This window comes from Phascolarctos cinereus, unplaced genomic scaffold, assembly GCF_003287225.1.
Source record: "Phascolarctos cinereus isolate Bilbo 61053 unplaced genomic scaffold, phaCin_HiC Scaffold_2;HRSCAF=192, whole genome shotgun sequence".
Taxonomy (NCBI): domain Eukaryota; kingdom Metazoa; phylum Chordata; class Mammalia; order Diprotodontia; family Phascolarctidae; genus Phascolarctos; species Phascolarctos cinereus.
Genome location: NW_027555625.1, coordinates 321,627,492 through 321,647,307, shown reverse-complemented (window position 1 = coordinate 321,647,307; position 19,816 = coordinate 321,627,492). Strand labels below are relative to the sequence as shown.

General features: G+C 42.4%; 1 protein-coding gene across 3 annotated transcripts in view; it reads right to left on the bottom strand.

Annotated features, from left to right (window-relative positions):
- Window positions 1-7,310: 7,310 nt before the first annotated feature.
- The window catches only part of TOP1 (DNA topoisomerase I), a 115,669-nt gene continuing 103,163 nt past the window's right edge, over window positions 7,311-19,816 (bottom strand). For 2 of the 3 annotated variants that reach the window (XM_020998613.2, XM_078150229.1), the window contains 7 exons: window positions 18,483-18,668; window positions 17,928-17,996; window positions 17,267-17,381; window positions 15,921-16,048; window positions 10,371-10,465; window positions 9,978-10,127; window positions 7,311-8,613 (listed from right to left, as the gene is read on the bottom strand). In XM_020998613.2, the coding sequence (XP_020854272.1) occupies window positions 8,511-8,613; window positions 9,978-10,127; window positions 10,371-10,465; window positions 15,921-16,048; window positions 17,267-17,381; window positions 17,928-17,996; window positions 18,483-18,668 (846 nt within the window). In that variant the 3' untranslated portion in view covers window positions 7,311-8,510. Of the gene's footprint in view, window positions 8,614-8,737; window positions 8,991-9,977; window positions 10,128-10,370; window positions 10,466-15,920; window positions 16,049-17,266; window positions 17,382-17,927; window positions 17,997-18,482; window positions 18,669-19,816 lie in introns of those variants that run through there. The other variant, XM_020998614.2, reaches the window with a different exon arrangement.

Below are 19,816 nucleotides of genomic sequence, written 5' to 3'. Positions count from 1 at the left end.
GAGAGGGGTTAAGGAGGAGGAAAGTGAGGGACAGGTGTAGAGAAGACTGGACAGAAAAGTATTTACAGCTGGATCCTTTGAAGAAGCTATTGGTTTTGAGGACGAAGGGATCCTGTCTCCTCTGTAGTCTTTCTAAAGGATTTGCCTTTGTTTTTCTTCATTCTACTATAATACACAAACAGGCCCTGAACTGCTTTCTTCTACTGAGCCCCCTTTACCTGCCCCCCCTCATATTTTATTTTTGAGATCCTTGCCATTATCATTCTCTCACGTTCAAAATCCCATCTCTGATTCCTTTTGTTTTTTTAATTTAAGTTTACAAGCATTTACCATCTCTCCCTCCCCACTGCCACCACCCCTTCCATTGCACAACAACCAAAGAAAAAAAGAAACCTCCATAACAAATATACATACATAATCCAGCAGAACTAATTTCTGCATCAGCTCTGTCCCCAAATGCATGCTTCACTCTGCATTTTAAGTTCATCGCTTCTGGCCTCAGGTGGGTGGTGTGTTTCATCTTCAATCCTCTGGACTTGAGATTTATCGCTGCATTGATCAAGGCTTGAATGTCTTTCAAAGTTATTTTGCTCCAAAAAGTTGCCGTTATTTTGTAAATTGTTCTCCTTCTGGTCATTTCACTTTGAATCAGTTCATAGAGACCTTCCTGGTTTCCTCTGAAACTGTTAATTTTGATAATTCTTATAATATTCCATTAATTCCTATACTATAATTTCTTTTGTCATTTCCCAATAGGTAGGTACCTCCTTACTTTTCAGTTGTGGAGTACTACAAAAAAGTTATTATATATACATATCCTTTTTCTCTTTTTTTGATCTCTTCGGGGTAAAGGCCAAGTGCTATAGTTGGGTCAAAGATATGCACACTTTAGTGACTGTGGTGATGGGGAAGCATAATTCCAAATTGCCTTTCAGGATAGGTGTACCAATTTACAGCTCTACCAACAGATTCTTCAGTAGGCATGTTTTCCAGCTGTCTTTTTAACATGTCATTTTCTCCTTCTGTCATATTTGCCAATCTGATGGGTAAAATTAGGTGAAACTGCGGAATTACTTTAATATGCATTTCTCTAATTTTTTCATATGGTTATTGGTAGCTTGGATTTCTTCCTTTGAAAACCACCTATTCATATTCTTTGACCATTTATCTATTAGGGAATGGCTTTTAGTCTTATGCATTTGAATTAGTTCTTTATATATCTTGTACATGAAACCTTTATCAGAGAAACTTACTTTGAAGTCTCCTCGCCTCAGTTACCTGTTTCCTTTCTAATTGCATTAGGTTTGTGCAAAAACTTTACCAAAATTGTCTGTTTTATCTTCTGTGATCCTCTCCGATTTTTGTTTGGTCATGAACTCTTCTTCTAATCATAGATCTGAAAAGTAATTTCTTCCTCACTTTTCGAATTTACTTGTAATATCACCTTTTTATGTCTGGGTCATTTCGGGTTTATTGTGGTTTTACAGTGTGAGATGTTGGTCTGTACCTGCTGCTGCTTTTTTCTCGGGAGAGGAGTACAACAGCAGGAAGATGATGCCTTGACTTGCAAGTGACTTGGATTTAAGTGAGGGAGGGCTGTGCAAAGTCTGGGTCCAGTGGCCAGATATGGGTCAGGACAGCAGGAGATGGCCCAGGATGCAGTGGGGGACCTTGGCCTTTTCAAGCTAGGATCTTTAACAGGTCTCAGTACTTAATTCCTTCCCCGGGTATTTGAGGTTTTGGGGTTTACTGAATACCATGTTACTATGCTTGCTTCTGTATGTTGTATATCTACTCTGTTCTACTGATCAACGTCTTTTCAAAAATAATGATAATAGCACTTTAAGGTTTGCAAAGCCCTTTACAAATATCCTTAGAACAAAGCTGGAAGATAGGTGCTATTATTATCCCCATTACAGATGATCAAACTGGGATATACAGGGTAAGTGACTTACCCAAGGTTACACAGCAAGTATCTGAGGCCGGATGTGAATTCAGATCTTCCTGATTCTGGGTCTACTGTAACTCCTAACTGCCTTTTAACCAACACCAATCTGGTTTAGTGATGACTGCTTTGTTGAACAGTTTGAGATCTGGTACTGCTAGTTCTCCCTTCCTATTTCCTTCTCTGATTCCTAACATATTCCCTGCATGAGCCTCTCCCCCATCCCCCCCCTCCATTTGATCAGGTGATAAATTCTGTGTATTCTACCTCAAAAATATCTTGCTTTCATCTTCCTCCTTTATATTCACATGATGATTAAGGCTTTCATCACTTCTAGACTTAACTACAACGACAGACTCCTTTTTGGACTCCCTACCTTTTCACTATCCCCTTCCCCAGTCTAACTGACAGATGCTATTGAGTTAACCCTTGATCATGTAATGTCCATGCTTAAAAACTTTCCCTTACTCCCCAGTGACCATTAAAACTGCCCTCTCCAAAGTGACCAGTGACCTCTTAATCCCAGATACAACGGCTTTTTCTTGGTCTTTATCTCTCTTGGCTTCTCGGCAGTCTTTTGACATCACACCTAGCAATGCCTCTCCTGCCCACTGTCTCTTCTCTTGGTTTCTGTGATACTACTTTCCCTTGGTTCTCCTACCTAGCTGGCTGCTCTTTCCTTCGCTGAATTATCTTCCAAATTCTGCCCCCACTGTGGGTGTTATTCAGCATTCTGTCGCTAGACTTTCTTCTTCTCTCTCTCAAATCTGGATATCTCATAAATCCCCTTGGGTTCAAATATTATTTCTATGCAGATGACTCCCAGATATATGTGTAAATATGCATATGCATATACATATATAGGTATGTATCTGAGCTGTAGTCCCACATCATTGCCTTGTGTATGAAACAGAATTCATCCCCTTTCCTTCCAAATCTACCTCTCTTCCTAACTTTCTGAATTCTGTTCAAGGCACTACCATCCTCTAAGTCACCCAGACTGGCAACCTCAGTCATGTCTGACTTCCCCCCCATTTCCCCCCACACCTATCCAGTCAGTCACCAAGGCTTGCTGATTTTATCTCTACATCTCTTGAACTTATTTCCTCTCTACTCACATGCTCCCCCCCCTCCCCAGTTTAGTGCCTCATCACCCCTTGCCCACACTAGCCTTCTAACTGGTCTCCTTGCATTGCTTCTCTTTTTTCTATCCAGTGGTATTCCTCAAGCACTGGTCTGAACATGCAACCCCCTCATCAAGAAACTCCAATGGCTTCCTATTGAATCTAGGATCAAACAGGAAGTCCTCCGTTTGGCATTTTAGGCCCTTCAAACAGTCTAGCTCCAGCCAGCTTTCCCGAATTGATACATTACTCCATTCAGTGGCCAGTCCAGCCAAACTTTGACATCTTTGCTATTCCTCACACATCCCACTCCATAGAATCTGCCTTTCTACAGGCTGCCCCCAGGCCTGGAACACTCTTCTCCTTCCTCACTTCTGTCTCAGAATCTCTAGCATCCTTTAAAACTCAAGTGCCACATCCTACATGAAACCTTTCCTGATCCTCTCCCCCAAGCTGCTGGAATCTCCCTCCGCTCCTGTCCCCAAATTACTTCCCATTGGAGGCAATGGAGGACAGCAGAAAGAGCCCTGATTTAGGATTTAGAAGGCCTAGGTTAAAATTCCACTTCTGATTATTAGGCATTGCTATATGACCTTGGACAAGTTACTTACCATCTTGGGCCTCAGTTTTATTCTTTGTAATAGTAATAATGATTACAATATTTACATAGCACTTTAAAACATGGAAAATATTACAAATATATCTGATTTTTATCCTCACAACAAAACAGAAAGGTATGTGCTATTGACATCCCCATTTGGCAGATGAGGAAATGGAGGCAGACAGAGGTTAAATGACTTGACCCTAGTCATGCAGCTTGTAAATGTTTGAGGCTGAATTTGAACTCGTCTTCCTGAGTCTAGGTCCAGAATTCTATTCACTATGCCCCCAATACTACAGAATAAAGGGGGTCGGACAAAGCAGCATCTGAGATCTCTTCTAATTCTCTGATTTTGTTTTGAATTTGAACGATATGCGTACGTGTTGTTTCTCTCAACAAAATGTCAGCTTCTTGAGGCCAGGGGAGCTACACATACATACACATATTTACACCTAAAACATTTTTATGTATATGTATGTGGGCATACACACACTCACCCCCCCCCACATACACATACACGCACATATATTCCCAGCACTTAGCACAGCGCCTGGCACAAAATAGGTGCTTAATAAATGCTTATTCATTGAAAATGCTGGCATTCAAGGCCTTCTGCAATCTGTTCTCAATTTACCTCTCTAATGTTCTTTCCCATAGCTACCCTAAATACCTTTCTGTTCCTTTCTCATTTGTAACTTTGTACTCCCTGCCTCAAATCCTTTCTTTTTTCTCCTTCCTTAATGGTCAAAACTGTCTGATCCAGGACCTGATTCTTCATTATAAACAACTGGCAATATCAAGGCTCCTCATTCCTGACCTAGATCTAACAGCATATCTAATACCTCTGGTAGAGCTATGTGTCCAGGTAAAGCCCTCTCTAACTTACTAAAGGGATGCTGTCCTTAGAGGGGAAAGGAAGGAGAGATTAAGGAACATCTGATGTTAAGTGCTTAGCACACAGCTGGGTGGACAAGAAGGGGGCTGCCAACATAGAGCGAGAGGAGGGCAATTAAAGAAATTGGTGAGGAAAGAGAGCTTGGGAGAGCAGGAAGGAGGAAAAAGATACCGACTCACACTTTTAAAGGGCTTTCCTCACAGCTACCTTTCCAGATAGGTGATGGTACTGTTGGGATTGTCTCCATTTAACAGATAAGTGGTGACATGCTCACAGCTCTACAGCTGGACATGGAGGTGGGGGACTCAAAGCCAGGTCCCTTGAGTTCAGTTCAGGCACTCTCCCCTCTCTACCATAAAACAAACAAAACAAAAAACTAATGCAGCTCCAATCCAACTCAATAAACACTTATGAAAAGCCTATCGATCAATTGACAATTATTTAGTGTGCCAGGCAGTAGGGATGCAAAGACAAAGAATGAAACTGTACGAAGCACAACACTTCATTATGGATTAATGTTGCTGGGGACAAAGGAGATGGTACAGGTTGGAGTTAAGCAGAATTAGCCCCCATTTTCCCTTAAATGGGATCAAGGTTCTCCAACCCCCATTCTTCTTGGTTGGTAACATACCCACAAGCAGAGATAGCAGCACATTTAAGATGCCTGAGAAGACGAGGAAGGAGTCCACAGTCTTATTTATCAAATCTGCTGATGATAGTGGTGGTGGCAGTGGGGTGTGCATGTGTGTGCATGTGCGTGTGTAACTGTTTAGGATGATCCTTAAAAGAGTGAGCAAGGTAGCCTCGTGATCAAAGGAAGTCATATTTCATCCAGCAGGGAGAAAATGACCAGAAGTTATTATCTAGCCCAGTGAGGTTGTACGGGTGGAAAGTATAGAGGGGGCTTCAACAACTCAGAAGATCAGCCATCAATTCTGGCATGACAAAGCCCTGCCAGAGGGGGAGGGAAGTCTAAGGACAGCTTGAGCTTTGGAGACTGATGTCAGAGTGAGTCAGTGACAACGACTATCTCTGAATGCTTTCAATATCACATGTCTTATGCGAATCTCAAATATCAAGGAACATTTCCTGAGCACTGTGGGGGAGGCATAGAGAGGAAATACTTGAGGTCCCTGTGCTCTCGTCTGGAGAGATCAGATGTACATCCAGAGGAGAAGTTAATTAAGAATATAAGGCAGCATATGTACCCTAAATGCCAAGCGAATGGCACTAAGCTCAGAGAAGGAAGACAAAGTGGAACGGCCAAGGAAAGCTTCATGGGAGACGTGGCATTTGAGCTAAGCCTTGAAGGATGGGAAAGAGGAGGGAGAAGAGACATTCTAAGTGACAGTGGCATCATACGTAAAGGCAGCAAAAAACGAAGCACAATCCCAAGTGGCTGTAGATGGCAGAGGAAAGTTTTAACTTTGGTTGGTTATAGGTCAGACATTAAACCAAGACCATCAGTTACATTCCATCTCTAACTTTTTTGGCTTCCATGTTGGCCTTACTCACATGATAGGAGTCTTTTAGAAACACTCCGTGACAGGGACTCCCAGAGCCAGCCTGATGCTAAGAGCTCTGGGATATGGGCTCCATATTTGGACCACTGAGTACCCTCCTCCTACAATGGCCACTGCATGTTCCTTGCCCGGCCATAAGTCCTAGTGTGGGGGGTGTCTGGGATCTGCTTAGGGAACCTTCAATCTGGAGGGGGACTTCCAACTCCTAAACATTGCTAGCAAATGGTCATCTAACCTTTGCCAATCTATTCACAGGGATCTTGCTAACTCTTGCATAGCCCATCCCATTCCTGAAAAGCTGTTGGGAAGTTCTTCCTTATACAGAGCTGAAATGACTCCCTATAACTTTCCCCACTGGCCAGTACTTCTTCCCTAGTCCTTTATGAACTATAAGGTGCTACTCCTCCGGTTACCTATAACTACCACCAATAGTTTGGGAACCTCTGAGTAGGCAATACAGGTGTCCTGCCTCAGGGAAGCACAAACAGTGTGACCTGCATTTCTAAAAGGAATGAAAAAAGAAATGTAAGCTCTGTCTAGATCCTGAACAAAGTCCACTTTCGTACCCAATGGGACAAGTGATGACAGCACAGACCTTAAAACACCAAGGACAAACATCTGTTCTTTGCATCAGTTTTCTCTCTGTTCCATAGCTGTAGATGAACCTCAAACCCCAACATCCCACAGGTATAACCCTCACCTCAGCTTACAACTCAAACCCTGCTCTTCAATGGAACCCCTCATGGTTATCAAGGACTGTCTTCCTCACGCCCCAGTACAAGAGTGGTTCCCCAAAGTACTGGGGATACATGGATTGGTGTGGGGGCAGCTAGGTGGCGCAGTGGATAGAGCTCTGGCCTTGGAGTCAGGAGTACATGAGTTCAAATCCAGTCTCAGACACATGTCACTTACTAGCTGTGTGACCCTGGGCAAGTCACTTAACCTCGACTGCCTCACCAAAAAAAAAAAAAGGCAAAAAAAAGATACATGGATTGGTGTGGCTCAACTGAACTCACGGGGAAAAAAACCAAACTGGTGGTTTTGTGTATGTGGCCAAGCACAATAATTTTGTTGTGGAACGTACGAGACAAGACATAGCAGAGACTTCACTTTGCCCCTGACTCAGGGCAGTGAAGTGTGGTGAGGTCAGCTGCAGCTGGAGGTCCCACACCCAGGCCCAGCCATGCCAACCTGCTGACCAAGGAAGACACAGACACCAAGATTCCGTTAAGTTGTAGGAATTTATTTTAAATAACCTACAGTTGATTAAAAGGGAATTCATGATAAAAATAGAAGATACTTGAGGAAAGATGTGGGAAATGGTCTTTGCACACACTCTAAGCTAACAATGCCTCTAAAACTAATGATTATAGCAAAAAAAAAAGTCTTCACATTAAAATTCTGCTTTTTGTTTTTTTTAAAATATTTTACACAATTACAAAAGAAAAAATAAAAGCCCTAAAATCTTGATTATTTTTCCTTTTGGGACCAAATACTCATTTTCCTCGAAATTTATTGACCTGTGGAACTTTTTACACAATAGACTCTTTCAAGTAAAAACATTGGGGTTTAAAAAGAAAAAAAAAAGAGAGAGGTGGGTATTTTCGAAGTGTACAGAACATGCTCAGAACAAAGAATGATGGGAAAATGGTTTCAGTCACTGATTATTTCATTATTCTCAAACTCACTCATCCCTCATCCCTCCCAACCCCAATCTACACGATCTTTAAGATCAAGAAAAAGGTTTAAATATTTTAAAATAATTAAAAGAAATAAAAATTCACATTTAAAAAGGAACACTCAAGTCAGGAAGCATCTTCCCATCATGCTTTGCTGTGAACAGATGTCTGCACTGAAACGCTGCCGGTGTCACAACTGCTGCAAGCTAAATGAAAACTGACAGCTCTAACAGGTGCGCTGGGTTTCTGTTTTACTTAAGGAGGAGCAGGAGGCGGGGAAGGGTTAGGAGTTCATTTTCTATTAAAATATAGAAGTTATTGCAAAACCCTAACTGTAAAAACGCACCAATATAATCGGACTTCGTATACAGTAGCTAAAGAACCCAAACTCTTCAGTGAAATAGTGAATTTGTCTGGCGGAAGGTTGACAAATTCCCATCCACTCGCCCTCTTAAAAAAACAAAACAAAACAAAACAAAAATGAAAAAAAAAATCATACAGCTAGAATTTTGATATTTGAAATATTTTTAAATAAGTTGTCCATAGGACAACTGGCTCAGCTCTCTGTTAGAATATTTCCAGGTTTTTCTCTTCTCAAAGATGTTGGCTTGTTAACTCTTCGTTGCCCACTTGCTGTCCCTCTGTCCCCACCCCCTCAAGTACAAGGGCAAGTAAGGCTCACAGTTTCTTAGTATTCCTCAAACCTGTTTCCTTCCCATAAAACCTCACCCTGTTAAAAACAGCTAAAATTCATAGTCTTTATCGGCCATGTCAATGGCCCAGGCAAACTTCTCTCGCTGGGTTTTGTTATAGATTTTCTCAATCGGGATCCCCCACTTCTTACACCTAGAAATAAAAAGGAGACAAACATTAGTTGTTTATTAGTAGGTAAATAGATCCCCTGGAGGGAGAAGACACAAGCCCAGAGCTGGTGCCCATTTCAAATTAAGGTTCCATTAGAATCCAAGGGTTCTTTAAGAGTCTTTATTCCAAAGACTAAAACAGATTTTTAAAAATGGGTGTTGTTTTAGGGTAGGGAACATAACTTCGCTCCACCAAGCCAAAGTTGCAAAAACATAATATGCTATGAAGAACAGCTTCAGATTGTCAGTGTCTTCGGAATGTCATTCACAGAAGTATCTGGGTATATTTCTGAGTTTCTTTGTCTGTGTCTGTTTCTTCTTTTCGTCTCCCCACTAACTTTCCCTCAAATGGCCATGATGCTGAAACATATATTTTTTATATTTATTAGATAGCATTATGATTTTTATTTTCGAAATGGATGGATTGAAGAGGAAGCATGGTCCAGCAGGGTGGGGAACCTGTGGTCTCGAGCCCACCTGTGGCCCTCTAGGTCCTCAAGTGCATCCCTTTGACTGAATCCAAACTGCACAGAACAAATCCTCTTAATAAAAGAATCTGTTCTGTAAAACTTGGACTCAGTCAAAAGGCCGCACTTGAAGACCTAGGCAGCCACATGTGGCCTCGAGACCTCTCTCTTTGACCCCAGCAACTTTAGTTACCGAGCAGGTACTGGTCTGCATTGGTATAGGGAGTTTTGTTACCAGCAGTTTCCTATACTTATGAAATCCCAGGTTTGGTCTAAAAAAGAAAGTAGAGAAGTTGAACATTTTATGTTCTGTTATTTTAAAATTTGTTGCTTAGGCTCAGATTCTTAAAAATAATCTAGCCACTAGCTCACTTACATTCAGACTCTTTAAGTGTCTTCGCAATATGACAGATGTTCTAATAAAGCTTGTCTTTGAAAAAAAAAAATAGGGGGCAGCTAGGTGGCACAGTGGATAGAGCACTGGCCCTGGAGTCAGGAGGACCTGAGTTCAAATCCGGCCTCAGACACACAACACTCACTAGCTGTGTGACTCTGGGCAAGTCACTTAACCCCAATTGCCCTCACCAAAAAATAAATAAATAGATAAAATAAAATACATATTAAAAAAAATTTTGTTGCTTAGAAAAAAAAAAGCAACCAAACCCAAACTTACGCAACTTGTTGGAAAACAAAAGAGTTCCTATGATAGAGTTTTGCTCTCAGGAGTTCCAGAGTTTTAGGAAAGTCATCATTACCATCTCCTAGGAGGGGAGGGAATGTTAGGGAAGCAAGAAGGAAGCCTGCACACCAGTCAGTACCCTTAAAAAGGGGCATAAAGGGCTCTACTTCCTCCACATAGAGGGCAGAGGCAGGGGCTTACCAAGCAACTGAGATCCTGGGATCTAAATAGTTGAGTTTGGAGGTTCCCAAGGCAATTTGTTTGTTCTCCTCTCTGTCTGTGGCCTGAACCTCCAATTTCATCAACTGCTCCTCTAGCCTCTGTACAGCTTTCTTCTTAGTCTCTACCACCCTGTAAGAACGGGGCAGAAACATTACCCAGAGGTAGACCTCAGAGTCACCCAACTCTCATGATATCCAACAGACACACTCTGTTCACAGCTCAGTCACTAACTTCAACAGCTCAAAGTCTTAGATGCCAAAAGAATTCAATGATAGGCTCTTAGAAAGCAGAACCTCCTGCTTTTCCCTGTGCCTCTGGGCTCACTGCTGTGAACCCCTTACCCCTGCATGGGATCTCAATGTCAGGACATACTTTTTAGACTTGACATCCTTTCGGACCTTGGCTTCGGCTTTGGCACTTTTCAGATCTCTTCGGGCATCAGCTAGCTGGTCCTTCTTGGCATCAATCTGGGTCAGAAAAAAACACAATAGCAGGGATTTGGGTTAGACAAAGCTCCTGCAAGAGGATGGGCCCCTCCCTGGTATTCCAGAGGAGAAGGAAAGCAGACTCACTGGGCTAGAAGAACCTTAGGAAACTCCAGGGCCTTTGCTTCTAGGCTCTAATTCTTAAAAAAAAAAGTATTTAATATTTCATTTTCCCCCAGTTACATGTAAAAACAATTTTTAACATTTGTTTTTTAAATTTTGAGTCCCAAATTCTCTCCCTTCCTCCATCCTTACCCCTTCTCCCATTGAGAAGGCAAGCAATTTGATAAAAGCTATATACACGTAGTCATGTAAAACATGACAAAAACATAGACAAGAAAAATAAAGAAAATTTAAAAAAAATATGCTTTGACCTTTATTCGGACACCAGAAGTTCTTTCTCTGGTGATGGGTAGCATTTTTCATCCTAAGTCTGTCAGAGTTGTCTTGGACCATTATATTGCTGAGAAAGGTTAAATCATTCACAGCTGATTATTTTACAGTATTGCTGTTACTGTGTACAATGTTCCCTTGGTTCTATTCATTCCACTTTGCACCACTTCATGTAAATCTTTCCAGGTTTTTCTGAGAGCATTTTGCTTATAATTTCTTATAGCACAATAGTATTCCATCACAATCACATACCACAACTTGTTCAGCCATTCTGAAATTGATGGAAATCCCCTCAATTTCCAGTTCTCTGCCACCAGAAAAGAGCTGTTATAAGTATTTTTCTATATAAAGGTCCTTTTTTTTTTAAAATCTCTTTTGAGATACAGACTAGAATAGTATTGCTAGGTCAAAGGGTATGCATGGTTTTATAGCCTTTTGGGTACAGTCCCAAATTGTTCTACAGAATGGTTAAGTCAGTTCACAACTCCACCAACAGTGCATTAATGTCTCAATTTTACCACATCCCCTCCAACGTTTGTCATTTACCCTTTATGTCCTATTAGCCAATGTAACAGGTATGAGGTAGTACCCCAGAATTGTTTTAATTTGCATTTCTCCAATTAATAGTGAGTTAGAGAATTTTTCACATGGCTATAGATAGCTTTGATTACTTCATCTAAAAACTGATTATATCTTTTGATCATTTATCAATTGGGGAATGGCTCTTATTTTTATAACCTAGTCTCTAATTTTACAAGGCTGCCATGACCCTAGATAGATTATTAATTCTCAATACCTGTTTTCTGAAGTGCCACAGGAAAATGATGAAAGGGAGATTTAAGGAAACAAAAGCCCTTGTTAAACAACAGGCTGGCAACAGTATATCACAAAACCACGCAACTGAGACACAAGTATATATTAAGTGCACACAGTAGTGTGCTGGGTATATAAAGACAAAATGAAATAGCCCTTTTTCTCATCTCTCTCTCTCTCTCTCTCTCTCTCTCTCTCACACACACACACACACTGGACCTAGTGTTTCATTGGCTTTTAAAGGATTCCTAGATGAGGAATTCCCTCTGCCAATGCACCTGCCCTGTACCTTATGCCTTAGACGACTGCCCAGAGTGCCAACAGGTTCAATGGCTTGCCCAGGGTCACAAAGCTTGTGTGTTACTGGCTTCCAGGCTCTGGGGCCAGGAACAGCTGCCATGAAACACTGCCTTTTTACACACATACACACAAAGATGATATATATCCTGACCCAGTGATACAACTACTAAGCCTATCCCCCAATGAATGATGAATTAAAGAATGAGGAAAAAGATCTATGCCCTACCCCACCTCCCCAAATTACAGCAGCTCTTTATGTGGCAGTCAAAAATGGAGACTACAAGATGCTCTCATATTGGGGAATGGATGAACAAATCATGACAAAATCAACAGTTTCAGAGGAAAGAGGGAAGCCTGATGAACTGATGTAGAGTGAAGCGAGTGGTGCTGGGGGAACAATTCATACGATGACAACATTATTATAAAGCCAAACAACTTTGAAAGACTTCAGAACTCTGATGAGCGCCATGATAAACCACAAGGCCAGAGGACTGACGATGAGCTATGCCGCCCACACGCTGCCCGAGGGGATGGACTTAAAAAAAACAGAGCGAAGCACACATTTTGGGGCCATGGTCAATGTGGGAATTTGTCAGGCAGGACTATGTATATTTGTTGCGACAGTTTTGTTTTTTTGTGTGTGGAGCTGGGGGAGGCAGTAAGAAAGATAAAAATGCTTGTAAAATAAATTAATAAAAAACAATGTACTTAAAAGGTAATTTGTGGGGAGAAGACAATAGCAACTATGGGGCTCAAGAAAGGCCTTGTGAAGAAGGCAGCACTTGAGCCGAGCCTTGAAGAAAACCAAAAATTTGAAGTTCCTTGTCATACAAAATTCTTGGAGTTAGAAGACCTGAGCTTAAATCTGACCTCAGACACTTACTACTTGTGTGACCTTGGGTAAGTCTCTCAACCTCTATTTGCCTCATTTTCCTCATCTGTAAAATGAGGATGACAACAGCATCTAACTCCTGGGGTTGTTGTGAGGATCAAATGAGATAACTGTGATGCGCTTTGCACAATACCTAGCATACAGTAAGCATGATGTAAATGTTCCCTATTACTTTTTTCCTTCATTATTAATCTGGACGAGAGTTTTTCACCTTGAGAACGAGAAACACAAAACCTTTCAGCAACAAGGAACATGAGTTGCTCAGACAATGATTGTCACAGGCCCCTAGCAGGCCAAAGGACAAACCCTAAAGAATGCCCCAGGGCCTTCAGAAACAGAGCCAGGACAAGCCTGTTCCTCTGAAATGTCCAGGGCCCTGGGAAGATGGCAAACAGCTCCTCACACAGAGGAGCATCCAGCACAAAAGCACGCCAGGCACCAAGACACGAGACTCCAGAGTCCCAGCAGTGCAAAGACTCTTCAAGCAGCAGGAGGGGAATGAGTAACGACTAGAAAAATGGGCAGTTCTTGTGCAGAAAACACCCAGAATTTTGTTCGGTTTGTGACCCTCTGGACAACTGCCTGATGAAGGGAGCAGTACTGGTGTAGGGATGGAGTGAGAAGGGCCACCCTGCCTCTCCCCCCAGGGTCAGACAATTCCAAGCTCCTGCTGCTCCATTTCCACGGCTGGTCAATATCCTGCTCCCCTCTGTCTGGGCTGAGATGCTTTACGAAGGGACCCAACGAGTACGGCCAAGGTGTGATTAATGCTTTGTTCCTACCCTGGGACAAGGGAAAGAGAGGGAAAGCACTGGATGGACAGAAAGGGGGCTGGGGGGCAGAGGGTAGAGGTAGAAAAGGGTCAGGGAGGGGACAGGAAAAAGAGAGTAGTCAAGGACAAAACCTTGGCCTCAGCTTTCCTGGCTATAATTAACCCACAGCCCAGTAACTCTGACCAGATCTCTACATCATTGACGTGCTACTACTTCCAAGTCTCTCCTGGAACTCTCAGCACTGATGTTCTCAAAGGACTGGTGTACCCTTTTTCCAGGACTAGGGCAAATGCAAGATGATCCCAGAATAATCTGATGGACATGCCAGGTTATTTAAGTGATTCAAGGTTCAAAAGGGCTCTCGAAGGAAACTGGCAGGCAAGTTAAAGCCAAGCATTGGGCGAGCGGCACAAAAATGGTATCAAACACAGATCACCTTCGCCTTGGAATGAAAAATGCACATTCCCTTAGAGAGCCTGCTGATTTCTTCACCAGCTGTAACCTCCAGAGAACAGAGCAAGGCATCACTCAGGAGCCTGGGGAGGCAGCTTGCTGAAGCCTCTCATTGTCTCCCTCCAGACACACACAGAATACTCAAGGGTGAAAACAGAGCCCGGTATTGTGAAGGGCATTTTAAATGGAATCATCAAGTACATTGGACTACCAATGGCTTTTGCCCTAACATATATGTTGGCCGAGGCCAAGCTAGGATAACTGAAGGCTGCACACAAAAGAAACCCTCATCCCACTGGCTGAGATCATTTTGGGGCTCTAAATGCAGCAAACCACAGGAATTGTCACCCACTTTAAGAGAAGGCAAAATCGGGGGAGGGAAAGAGCAGGAAGCAGGGGACTAGGAACATTGCTCACTGAACATTACTGCCGGAAAAAAGCCACACCTGCAGTGCAGCCCAGGGAATCCCAGGCTTCAGAGACCACTCAGCCCCACCCCTCCTATTTAGAGGAGGAAATGGAGGCCCAGAGAGGTTTGTGCTGAAGGCACCACCATCCTTCCCAGCTTCACAAAGGCTGTCACTTTTAACTCTTGACCAAGTCTGACCAGGTCACTCTCTAGCTCAAGAATCTTCACTGGTTTCCAACTAACTTTATGACAAAGCACAATCTCTCTAGGCTGCATTTAAAAACATCTGTGCTCCAGCTCCAACTTGCTTTTCCAGACTTTTTAATTTTCTATTACTCCCCTCTATACACGGGGCATTCTAGTCAAACTAGCCCACTTTCTATTCCCTGAATGTGATGTTCCAGCTTTCACCGGCACCACTTTTGTACAATCTGTCCCTAATGTCTGCAATGTATTCTTTTTCAAATTTTTGCCCCTTAAAATCCTTGTTTTTTCAAGACTTAGCTCAAGTCTCCCCTCCTCTGTGAAGCATATCCTGATATACCTAATTGTTATTTCTCCCACTATTCTAAACTGATGATTCTGAGTAACTTCCTAATATTTTAAGCTGTCAGAAAGTTAAGAGGGCTGCTTGGAGGTCTTGGAAGATGGCCATGAGTCAGCTGTCTCATAGTGAGGCTTCTTTTGGGGAAAGGTTGGACTAGGTGGCCAAGAGGTCCCTTCCAACTCTCATATTCTGGGATTCTGTAAGTAATTAAACCAAGAGTGTGCAACATGGCTGCATACTCCAAGTGGGCTTTACAAAGCCTGTGTCCCAGCTTAACGTTAATTTTGTTAGTAACAGTAATCTTGCCTTGCTCCTGGTGTGAACAAAGAACTGACCGTAGAGGCCAAACTAGAAAGCTGAAGTCTCTTCCAAAGAAAGGCCAACCTGCCCAAGCAGTCCAGGAAAAGCTAGCCCCAAATAGAAGGTGGAGAGCTCCTGCCCAAGAGTATAGGAGGCAGCAGTGAGGAAGCCATTTCTTCTTCCTCTGGGCCCATTCATCTCCAAAAGTTCTAAAGAATATAACACACCACTTCCCCAACAGGCTACTGACGCTATCTTCTCACAACAGCTACATAAAGAAGGGGAAATCTGTAGTGCCTAACAGAGAATAGTTGTCCAAGATGTAATTTCTTTTCAATCTATGGCAGGAATCCTGAGTTCCCCTAGTCGTACATAGAAGAATTTTTGCATTTTGAGTATTTTCAGATAATAGCATTTGCCGTTTTCTTCTAGAACAGTTTTCATTTCAGCAATGAAATGATCTCGGCAATGCAAATGTACTAAGCTGGACTGTAAGCATCCTCCAGCTGCCCCCCTGGGGCATTGCCACTTATGACAAGATGTTTGAAGCCATTTACCTTAGTCTGCAGGTTCATCATGGACTTCTCAAAAGTCTTTGGTGGTGCCCTCTGATGGTTACACAGAATTGCAACAGCTCTATTGGCACGGTTATAAGAAAGGATCTTTGCTGGGATATTTTCATCCGCTATAAAAGAACAAGCACTGTTGTAAGTGGGAGAACTTGATTTTGAAATCCCAGCCTGTCTCTATCCCACTCGTTTTACTGACTTTTATTTAATTCCAAAGATTGAGAGGCAACCACCTCAGAGTCAAGGTCACAAAGCCTGATAATAAGAAATCAAAATAGCACCTGGAATTTCACATGCCAGCTCATTCTGGGTTGGCCTTTTACTGGGGGGTGAACCAGGGTGAGAGGGAAGGGCCTGAGAAGATGGCTTCTAGATAGTGGATACCTCACTGTCTATACCTTCACTTTCATTATAACCAAATGAAAACCCATCAATTCCACACCGACATTACTCTTCCCCACTCCTTAAAGGATCGGTGGAAAATCTGCAGGTGAGCCAGAAAAAGGCCAGGAAAAACAAGAGAAGAATCTCAGTTACAATGAGGGGACAACAGATTTTTTTTTATTCAAGCCACAACTCTGTCTTGCTTTGAAAAGAAAGTTATGTGAAATAGAAAACCAGGCTGCATCCAGTGAACCTTTTTTGAAGGCAATAGCATCATGTCTCTCTATAAGCCTCCTCAATACCTGAAAAGCTGTTGAAACTCTGGTCCTGAAACAATGCTCTCTACTATCCTCTGTTCCCCATGTGACAACTCACCGGACCTCATCACAGCACACACTTTTTGAACCCCCTTATATACTGCAAAGCACTAAAGCCACTCTACATATGATGGAGAGTAATGAAAACTTGGCAGTAATTTGGCTCCACCAATTGCTTTGGGGTATTGGCAAATACCCTCTGGAGCTAGTTTTTGGAAAATACAACCAACTATGAGGGGAAAATAGCATATACCTCAGGGAACAGGTTCACTGCCACCTTCTCCATCTAGTAACCATGACAACCCTACTTGCTTGCCAATTTCAAAAGGACATCATATCACAATGTCTTCACCAGAGTGAGCTTTGAAATAACATACATAAAAAACAAAAGCCTTTTCAGAGCTGTGCTTGAACGCACTTGTTAGCATTTTAGGGAATGATGCTGGAAGCCAATGTTGGGGATATTGGCCTCTAAGCTTCTCGCAGAATGGAGACACATCCGTACACATCCACACATATCCACACACACACACACACTGCACATATGTACCCCCACATGCCTGGGATTTGATGGGCTGAGTGTGCTTCATATCCCACACTGTGTTCATTCTACCTCAGGAGGGGAACACTTACGGGCAGTGAGCTCCTTTAGCTGCTGCTGTAGCGTGATGGAGGCGTTGTATGTACGGAAGACCTTGGCCGTCAAGCCCTCCATGAGATCTTGAAGGTGTTTGTTGAGGATACTGGTCTAGGAGAGGAACTGAGAATTTCAGTTGAAGCCCTGGCCCTGAAATACCACTTGCTTACTTCCAAGTCACTAGATCTTTTCACATATCAATACAACTTCACTCCCACTTGGGGCCCAAAGAGACCAAACACTGGCAGGGGTAGATGGAAAGTTAGGGGCTAGCAGTGTCTTTCAAGAGAGCCAGGCTGAAAAAGCAGTGTCTTCTTTTCTCCACAAAACCCTAGAAACTCGAGCATCTCAGGTTTAGACAAACTAAAGGCAGGCCTAGAATTTCAAGAACAGGTCTACAAAAGGATTAAGACCAGCAGCAAAAGACTGCACTGACAACAGAGTCAGGGAAACTCTGAAGAAAGAGGGTGAACCACACAATGCTGCCTGTGGTGTAGAGGCAAGCTGCTCACTTAGGCAGTCTCTGAGCCCTCCTAGCTGGCTCACACAAGGAAAGGGTCCTCCAGCTGTGGGGAGGGGTTAAGTGGGTTGATTCTGTAGCCCTAAAGGGGCTGACCTGAGTCCTCAAAACACAACTTAACTCTCAAGTATACTTACATTTAGTCTGTCAAAAAGATCATCCTCAGGCTGCTTGTTCTCCATAAATAGCTGAAGGTTCTTAAAAACCTAGAAGAAAACAACAAGTATAAAAACATATACTAAAAAAGCTCAATATTCATTACATCCGGACCTGGAACAGTTTGAAACGAAGCTCTTTGGTACCTTCAGCTCTGAGACACGTCAGAAAACCTTCTTCATGATGTACAATCACACAATGGGGGCCCTAAATGGCTTTCTCTAGTGACTATAGGTCAGGCTTTGAGAGGGAAATTGGGAAACTTCTTGAAGGGCAAATATATAAGAATGGCTGGGGTCTATAAGGGTTTAAGCTTCATGTTTGAAAGCTTTGAACAATTATTGCAATACCAAAGCCTCTGAAGCACATTCTGCTGCATATTAATGATGCTAAGAGTTTCTTGCCTTATCCTTGGGGACACAAATGAGGAAACAGGGATAAAACAAGGCTTAAATTAAAGTAACAAAATAAGGGATACTCTATGCCTTTCAAGCCACCCCTTTCTGAAGCCATAAACACCAACCAGGATTGCTTACCCTCTTTTCAACAGGAACCTTGTTGTAGTATCGGATGGAATCCTTCCCCAGGAAATCAAACTCAACCACGTATTCTTGGCCATCCATCTCTGGATGTAAGTTAATGTGCTCTACTCGGAGGGAACAGCAGCCCACGGTATCAGCTGTCTCTCCTTCTTCCTTCTCATTACCAGCTCTCAGAGCAAGCTGCAGATTTGGCAGTGGGAGTTAGGGGAGACAGAAGAAGGGGAAGAAGAGATGGCAGAAAGAGAAGAAAATAGATGAAAAATATGAGTTAAAACGGAGGCTAGATTAAGATTTCATGAGATTAAAAAGGAAGTCCTTTACTCCTCTTTGGGTAGTATTAGGAATTCTCATATGCCACTACTGAGTCCAGGGATGGGGAGCCTGAGGCCTTGAGGCCATGTACATCCATTTCTCAGTTGAGAATACTCCAATATTCCCAGCAGGGTATCACTACTGCCTCAGGGGACTTAACTTTTTTGTGTCATGGACACGACCCTCAGCAGTCTGTGGAGGCCTATAGACCTCTTTTCAGAATTGTGTTTTTAAAGGCACAAAATACAGATTACAAAGGAAAAAACTGTACTGAGAGACAGTTACCAATATGTTAAAAAAAAAAAACCAAAAACAAATTCACGAATCCCCTGAAATGTAACTCCAGGTTAAGAACCCTTGTTCTACTTTGAGGTAGAAAACTGGAGGCTGGAGATTCATAACTTCTAGTTCAGACAACCTGGCTACTGCTTTTTGTCACTAATACTTGTTATTTCAAAAAAGGGACAGAATGAATCTGGCTTTTTAAAATAGAGCTGCAAATAAGATGTTGCCTTGTGCTGGATATTAAGACTTGAGAAGACTGGAGTTCTGAGCAAACAACCATGCTCAGTCTTGAAATGGTTTGCTATAGGTAAACCCTGTCTAAACATGATATTATGCAAAATTACGTTATCGGGGCAATTAGTTCCATAGGAAAATGTTCCATAGGAAAAATGCTATAAATGGACAGTATTAAGCAGGGTTTCACAACTGTATCATGAGGCTTGATTACTGTGACATTATTAAAAAACAATTTTGATTGGGGCAGAGTATGCCTATACCCAGTATGGGAATACAAAGCAGCAGAGTAATTAGATAACTACAAAAATGATTTTGCCTTTCACCAGAAGATGCTACAGTAAGAACTGGCTTCTTCGAGATAGTAATTACCTAATTCTCCATTTATCCTCATTATTTTATATGGGCTATATCTTCTAATCTTGGCTGGAAAGACTTGGCCATGGGGCTGACAGTTGCCCTTTACCTAGGGCATGTTAAAAAAAAAAAAGGAAAAG